Here is a 7,683-nt window from a genome sequence, read left to right on the forward strand (position 1 = left end):
GCGGCGCGCCGAGCAGGAGAGGTGCGTGGTGGCCGGCATGGCGCTTTTCCACGTCGCGCGGTACGCTGGCCCCGAGGCGGCCGGGGCGGAGGCCGAGGCAGACGGCCGGGCTCGCGCGCTGCTGGAGCGGCTGCAGTGCCGGGCCCGAGAGCGGCAGCTGCAGAAGCAGCCGCCGCAGCAAGCGCCCGAGGAGGCCGCGCAGAGCGCGTCGGCGGCGGGGAGACGGCGGCGGCGACCTCGCAGAACTCGGAGGCGCGAGGGCGGCAGGGAATCAGGGAGCCCGCCCGCGCCCCCCAACAAGCGGCAGAAGACCGACGACGAGGACGAGAACGAGGACGAGGGCGCAGGTGGGGTCTCGCGAGCCGGGGCGGGGTCCTGAGACTCGGGGCCGCGTGGTGCTGACAGCCGCTCCGGCCCCGCTTCTACCGCGCAGAGAGCAGTGAAGAGACACCCGCGGAGAGCATTGTGGGCGCCGAAGCCGCAGGATCGCCGGAGGGCCGGAGCGGACCGCCCCCCGAAGAGGCCTCTGGACCCCTAACCCACGCCCTGGTGCTCGGGGGCTTCGGGAGAAGCAAGGTGCCAAAGGTGAGAGGCCGGGGGAAAGCTGCAGAGCTGGGGTGACTGTCGTTAACGCGGCTCGTGTTCGTGGAACAGCTTGGAGAACGGTGCCTGCACCTGGTGGGTGTCAGGTTTGTGTTCAGTGAGTGAATTACTGAGTAGGCTGACTATTGACGCCTCAGCTGTTTTGTCTGCGGTGGCTACTAATCGTTTGAGTTCTGTGCAAGCTCAGCGTTTGTACCTTCAATTGTAAAACTTCTCTTTTTTTATAATCTATGAGATCGACTTGGTTTCTGTGCTGCTGTCACAGAGATCTCGAAACAGCTTCTCTTCCTTGGTGTACATTTAAGGAGGTTCTACTGTGCTCACACTTGCTTACCAAACAAACAGGAGATTCTACCTAGGAGTTGCAGCTTTATCTTAGCACAAGAGATTTCAATAAACAAATACTGGAGCTAAAGGGTGTTTGGATGGTGACAGTCACTCGGAAAAATAAGACAGGCTTGGCAGAGCCCTTGTAAAGAGATCCACTTTTTTTTTTTCTTTTAGTTTTATCAGAGTATTGGAGAAGGCAATGGCACCCCACTCCAGTGCTCTTGCCTGGAAAATGCCATGGACGGAGGAGCCAGGAAGGATGCAGTCCATGGGGTCGCTGAGGGTCGGACATGACTGAGGGCCTTCACTTTCACTTTTCACTTTCATGCATTGGAGAAGGAAATGGCAACCCACTCCAGTGTTCTTGCCTGGAGAATCCCAGGGACGGGGGAGCCTGGTGAGCTGCCGTCTATGGGGTCGCACAGAGTCGGACACGACTGAAGTGACTTAGCAGCAGCAGCAGCAGTATCAGAGTATTGATTTACAGCATTTTGTTAATTTCTGCTATATAGCAAAGTGAGTCAGTTATATATTTCTTGCTCAGTCGTGTCTGACTCTTTGCCACCCCATGGACTTCAACACGCCAGGCTTCCCTGTCCTTCACCATCTCCCAGAGCTTGCTCAAACTCATGTCCATTAAGTCGGTGATACCATCCAACCATCTTGTCCTTTGTTGTCCCCTTCTCCTGCCTTCAATCTTTCCCAGCATCCGGGTCTTTTTTAATGAGTCAGCTCTTCACATCAGGTGGCCAAAGTTTTGGAGTTTCAGCTTCAGCATCAGTCCTTCCAATGAATATTCAGGATTGATTTCCTTTAGGATTGACAGATTGGATCTCCTTGCAGTCCAAGGGACTCTCAGGAATCTTCTCCAACACCACAGTTCAAAAGCATCAGTTTTTTGGCCCTCACCCTTCTTTATGGTCCAACTCTCACATCCATACATGACTACTGGAAAAACAATACCCTTGACTATATGGACCTTTGTTGGCAAAGTAATGTTTCTGCTTTTTAATACACTGTCTAGATTGGTCATAGCTTTTCTTCCAAGTAGCAAGCATTTTATATCCATTCTCTTTTAGATTCTATTCCCATATAGCTTATTACACAGTATGGAATAGAGTTTCCTGTGCTGTAGAGTAGGTTCTTATTGGGAGATCCACATTGAGTTGGGATCTGTCTTTGTCAAAGACAGAAATCAGCCTAGTTAAGATGGGGGAAGAGGGACAGGGAAGTGTGTGCCAGGCAGAAGGCCGGATTGGAGCACAGGCCCTGAGGTAGTAATGAGCTTAGTGTATAAAAAGCATGGAGGGGATTGTGTACTTGGGGGGTGAGAAACTGCCAGGTCACGGGGCCCTGGAGCTGTGCCTCAGAGCACAGATATTTTTAGAGCATGGATGTTATTATAGGTGCGAAGGTAAGTCCCTGGGTGGTTTGTTTGGCTCAGGGAGTGGCACATTTTGGATTGTATTTCTCAGTTCCTTTAAATGTCACGTGGAGAGTGAGTTGTAGGGGTCAAGGAAAAGCTGGGAAAAGCTGGGCACTCCCTGATGGTCCAGTGATTAGGATTCCACACTTTCACTGCCAAGGACCTGGGTTAGATCTCTGAGGGTTCAGTCCCTCAACAACAACTCAGATCCCATAGGCAGTGGAGGAAAAAAAGAGCTGGGAGAAGTTTGAAGCCTTGCCTGTTTCTACAGCCTCTTTAGCCTGAGTGTTTTGAGTTCTTGGCTTCCCAGGCCTTGCCCAGCTGGCTCTGGAGAATTCACCCGGTTTTTCTTTTCTGTCCTTTGTGATAGGTCCAGCCTTTCCTGCCAGTGTGGTTGGCTCAGCCAAGCTGCGTTGGAAAGAATGTAACTGAAGGCTTGGTGCCTATTGAAGACATCCCTGAAGTTCACCCAGACCTGCAGAAGAAGCTGCGGGCACAGGGCATCTCATCCTACTTTCCAGGTGCCCCAGCCCTGGGCAGGTGGACTGGGGACAGGGGTAGGGTTCCTTCTAGAGCATGTTCAGAGCCATGCAGGGCTTCACTCAGCAACTGCCAACACAGGCAGCCCCTGTACACGTCCAGTGTCATGTGTGGACTTGGTCTCAGTGCCTTCAGCCTCTTCGACACTCCCGGAGGTCCTGGTGCCGACCCTGAGGGAGAGCCCAGCCTAGAGGTCACAGACAGGGAAGATGCTATTTCTGGCCTCAGAGCCTGTGCTAATCCTGGGTGTCCCTGCACAGACATGACCTGCCTCTTTCCCTTCCCTGTCCAGTGCAGGCTGCAGTGATTCCTGCTCTCCTAGAGAGCACAGCCAATGGGTTTCTGATCAGCAGAGGCGGCTACCGGCCTAGCGACCTCTGTGTTTCTGCCCCAACGGGCAGCGGGAAGACCCTGGCCTTCGTCATCCCTGTGGTGCAGGTGAGCATAAGGACCCCTCACCGTCCAGTTGGGCATGCAGGCAGGGAGTGACCCTGCTGACACGAGCGGTCGTCCACCTCTGCAGGCCCTGCTACATCGAGCTGTGTGCCAGGTTCGTGCCCTGGTTGTGCTGCCAACCAAGGAGCTGGCCCAGCAGGTACGTGGACCCCATGCCTGGAGGTCAGATCCAGGGTCTTTGTTGCTGCAGGGGGGCCTCAGATCACACTGGTGATGGCCACTCCTCTTCCAGGTGAGCAAAGTGTTCAACATCTACACGGATGCCACTCTTCTTCGAGTGGCCCTGATCACCGGGCAGAAGTCACTGGCTAAGGAGCAGGAGAGCCTTGTGCAGAAGACGTAGGTCCTCCTGGGCTGTGGGCATCTCAGGGAGGCAGGCTCACTTGGTCAGTGCCCGGGGACCTCGCTGAGCCACCCTCTGTTCCACAGAGCAGACGGCTTCCGCTGCCTGGCCGACATCATGGTGGCCACCCCTGGCCGCCTGGTGGACCACATTGACCAGACCCCAGGATTCAGCCTCCAGCACCTCCGTTTCCTGGTAGGTCATCTGCCTGGAGGGAGGCCTACCAGGGTCCAGCCCCGGCAGGAACCAGGGATTCTCTCGGGAGGATGGCGAGATTAAAAGAATAGATTAAGAGATAAGGAAAGAATTTTGCAGTTAAGAAAATAGAGGAGAGAAAAGAGACTGATATTCCTTGGTTTACGCAGAAAGCCAATAAAGCCCCAGTACGGGACTTGCTTTGTTCACGGAGGCCGCAGGCGCCCTCTCGAATCGTGGAAGGTGCCCCACCTTAGGCACCTTCTCAAGTGGGTCTTAGAAGCCCAGGCAGGAAAGTGAACGCAGAGAGCCCCTGCGCTCCAGGGAGATCAGCCTGAAAAGGAAAGAGAACGACACAGGGAGACCGAGCTTTGGTGAGCAAGGCCCGCACTTTATTTTCCAAAGTAGTTTTTATACCTTAAGTTGTGTATAGAGGATAATGGGGGGGGGGGGAGGGGGGCGGGTAGAGTCATGCAAGGTCAGCAGTCCTTGATCCTTATCGAAGCCAGGCTTGCTTTCTGCAAACTTATCATATGCAAAAGCTTTAGGTGATTTACATCATCTTCTGGCCAGGAGGCCTGTTAACATTTTATGACCCTTTCTTCAGAAAACTTATTTTTCTCTAAAGGTGATTATTCTAAAGTCAGGCGCCACCCTCTGAAAGCATTAGATAAAGTTGCATTTCTATACGGCAAAAGTGTGGTGGGCTATAACAAGAAAAGAATTAACTCAAGGGTCCAAGGTTACAAACATTAAAGCTACTACTTATATTTCTATACACCAACTATATTCATCAATACACTCCCAGGGACACAGTAGGTAAGGGATATGGAAACTTGGCAGCAAGCATTAGCTCAACAAAGAAATCCTCTACTAGTTCCATTTAACAATTTTAACTCTCTGAGAAGCTCTGCATTGTTAGAATATCTTAAGCTTCCCGTGGTTGGGAGGCTGTGAATCTGAACAAACCTGTCAAGCAAGCTAGAAAGTCATCAGAGGGGTTTGAATTGAAACACTCCTATTATGCCCAGGAGACTTATTAACTAGAGTTTTAAGTTGATTTTCTTACAGAGAAAGGTGGTCGGGGATAGCCCCTCGTAATGTCAGAAGAGTTGGTGAAAGTCGTAAAATAGTAAAACAGATTCTGGTTTTGGGGTAGACGCTCAGGCAGGCCCAGAGGGGCACCCCTCGAGTTCTGGCTCGCCTTGCCCACCAGAACTCTCCCACGTGGCCTTGTCATGGGTGGGGACTCCCGTGCTGGCTCCCGGCAGAGGCCGGGCCTAGAGCTGAAGCTGACCTCAGCTTCCTGTCTCCTGCAGATCATTGATGAGGCTGACCGCATGATCGACAGCATGCACCAGTCCTGGCTGCCGCGGGTGGTGGCTGCTGCCTTTCCCAGTGAGGGCCCCAGGGATCCCTGTGCTGTGCTCCAGAGAACGCAGCCCCGGGTGGTGACTGCTGCCAGGTACCTAGCCCTGAGCTTGCTCTGCTTCCGGCCCAGTGGGGCTGCCCTGAGCTGGTCCCTCGAGCCGTCCACGCCGGGCTGGAGGGCCTGCTGGTTGGGCTGTAGCTGCTTTTCCAGTACCCCATTCCCTTTCAGCATGTGCTGTCCCCAGATGCCCCTGCAGAAGCTACTCTTCTCAGCCACCCTGACCCAGAACCCTGAAAAGCTGCAGCAGCTTGGCCTTTACCAGCCCCGGCTCTTCTCAACGGGGTCAGCACACAGGGGCTCCAGTGACCCCGACATTGATATGGACGGGGACTCAGGTGGGAAGTACACCTTCCCCGCAGGGCTCACGGTGAGCAGGGCACTGGGGGTGGAGAGGGGGTGCATCTAGGCACCCGGGCCCTGACCAAGCCCATGCCGTCCCCCACAGCATCACTACGTGCCCTGCAGTCTCCGCTTCAAGCCATTGGTCATCCTGCATCTGATCTTGGAAATGAACTTCTCACGGGTCCTCTGTTTCACCAACTCCCGTGAGAACTCACACAGGTGAGGCCTGGCTGCCCAGGGCGGGTGCAGGAGCAGAGGCAGAGGTGGTTCTGGCCCCAGCCCACTGGGCTTTGGCTTCTCCCACGCAGGCTGTTCCTGCTGGTCCAGGCTTTTGGGGGTGTGACCGTGGCCGAGTTCTCCTCCCGCTACGGGCCTGGCCAGAGGAAGAGCATCTTGAAGCAGTTTGAGCAGGGAAAGATCCAGCTGTGAGTACCTGGCGAGACAGGCCGTGTTCTGCTCTGGGGAGGGGTGCTCACTCAGGGCTCAGCTGGGTTCCTGAAGGTCCCCTGGTGCAGGAAATGCGCCTCTGGACTTCATAGGCGTGTCCCCTGCAGACTGGGAGTAGGGGTGTGTCACTGCTCCTGGCCTCAGACAGGACCCACAGCCCCTTGTATCCCGGCAGTCTCATCAGCACTGATGCCACGGCCCGTGGCATCGATGTGCAGGGCGTGCAGCTGGTGGTCAACTACGATGCCCCACAATATCTGCGGACCTACGTGCACAGGTGCGGGCCTGACCCTGGGTCTGGGGGCAGGGGTGGCCTGGGGAGGAACCACAGTTCCCTCAGATCCCTAAGGGGCTGGGGGCCAGTGCTCTGCAGTAGCTGTGCTTGGTTTCAGGGTTGGAAGAACTGCCCGTGCAGGAAAATCTGGACAGGCCTTCACGCTGCTCCTTAAAGTCCAGGTCAGTCTGTGTGGTCTCCGCAGGAGGCCAGGGCTGGGTTCTACTCCGGCCGCCCAGGGTGGGGCAGGGGGGCGGGGAGGAACCTCATCCCCTCGTGTGCTTCCCTCCAGGAGAGGAGGTTCCTCCGCATGCTCGAGGAAGGTGGGGTGCCCGGGCTGGAGCGGCATGACACCCCCAGCGAGCTTCTGCAGCCACTGGTCCCACGGTACGAGGAGGCCTTGTCCCTGCTGGAGAAGGCTGTCAAGGTAAGGGGCCAACTGCGGGGGCTCATCTCTCGGGGAAACCCGAAGTGGAGGGAGGAGACGGGGCTGGGAGGCCTACGGTTGGGCTCACTTTCTGAGCAGGCTTAGGGCATCTCGGGTTTGGAGGGGCAGGGCTGGCGCAGGGAGTGAGGGAGGGTGGTGTGGGCCAACCCTGTCTCCCCTCCTGCAGGAGGAGCGGAAGCAGAAGGCAGCCTAGGCCAGGACTGGGGACACATCATTGAGGGCTCCCTCCTTTCTGGAAAGATCCTGAGCAGTGGCTGCCAGACGCATGAGCAGGAGACAGGGATTCCTCAATTGCAAGAGTCTTGGTCCCCAGGTACTCGACTGCCTCAGACCAGGCCCCAGGACACACATGAGGCTTGGCCTAGGCCCAAGACCGGCAAGGGGGCACAAGGTCAGGTCAGCTTCCCGTAGGCGGTCTTCCTGGAAACAAGGCTCCAATGAAGCTGTTCACACTCGCCCAGAACTGACGGGGTGGTGTCTGCCTTCGTTTGGCTGTAAGCTGGGGGTCAGCCTTGAAGTGCCTTCAAGAATTCAGTTCTTCTAAGGACGTGAGCCACCACCCTGAGTGGGAGAGGTGGCCCTGGGTCCCTCACTGTTGGGGCAAAGCACTGGCCACTTGGTAGCCATTCCCTGAGAGGCATTGCAGAGACCCGAGGACACGCTGTGGTCATCAGTGCTTTACTTCATGATTATTCAGAGCGTGTGAGATGAACATCCAGAAAATGGCTTCAGAGCACTAACCGCTGGATGTGAGCAAGCCTCATCTCCAAAACTCATGTGCTGATGTTAAATAAAGTGTTAAACTGGGGACTAACTGTGGCTTCTCATCTCTGCCTGGACACGTGTC

At 55.6% G+C, this 7,683-nt stretch overlaps 1 protein-coding gene across 1 annotated transcript; it reads left to right on the forward strand.

Annotated features, from left to right (window-relative positions):
* Positions 1-5: 5 nt before the first annotated feature.
* DDX51 (DEAD-box helicase 51) lies at positions 6-7,644 on the forward strand. Its single transcript, XM_055550468.1, has 15 exons — positions 6-347; positions 434-585; positions 2,730-2,880; positions 3,192-3,337; positions 3,423-3,494; positions 3,588-3,694; positions 3,785-3,893; positions 5,213-5,358; positions 5,494-5,692; positions 5,771-5,886; positions 5,976-6,092; positions 6,290-6,391; positions 6,507-6,570; positions 6,681-6,815; positions 7,003-7,644. Exons 1-15 carry the CDS (start codon positions 38-40, stop codon positions 7,027-7,029), a joined length of 1,953 nt encoding a protein of 650 aa, XP_055406443.1. The 5' UTR covers positions 6-37; the 3' UTR covers positions 7,030-7,644.
* The last annotated feature ends 39 nt before the right edge of the window (positions 7,645-7,683 follow it).

This window comes from Bubalus kerabau, chromosome 16 (assembly GCF_029407905.1).
Source record: "Bubalus kerabau isolate K-KA32 ecotype Philippines breed swamp buffalo chromosome 16, PCC_UOA_SB_1v2, whole genome shotgun sequence".
Taxonomy (NCBI): Eukaryota; Metazoa; Chordata; class Mammalia; order Artiodactyla; family Bovidae; genus Bubalus; species Bubalus kerabau.

Bases quoted from the DNA above. Each gene is read 5' to 3' on its own strand.
- DDX51 (XM_055550468.1), top strand. From the start codon at position 38: ATGGCGCTTTTCCACGTCGCGCGGTACGCTGGCCCCGAGGCGGCCGGG. The intron at 3,695-3,784 runs GTAGGTCCTCCT...TCTGTTCCACAG, and splicing joins GAGAGCCTTGTGCAGAAGAC to AGCAGACGGCTTCCGCTGCC. The intron at 6,571-6,680 runs GTCAGTCTGTGT...GCTTCCCTCCAG, and splicing joins CGCTGCTCCTTAAAGTCCAG to GAGAGGAGGTTCCTCCGCAT.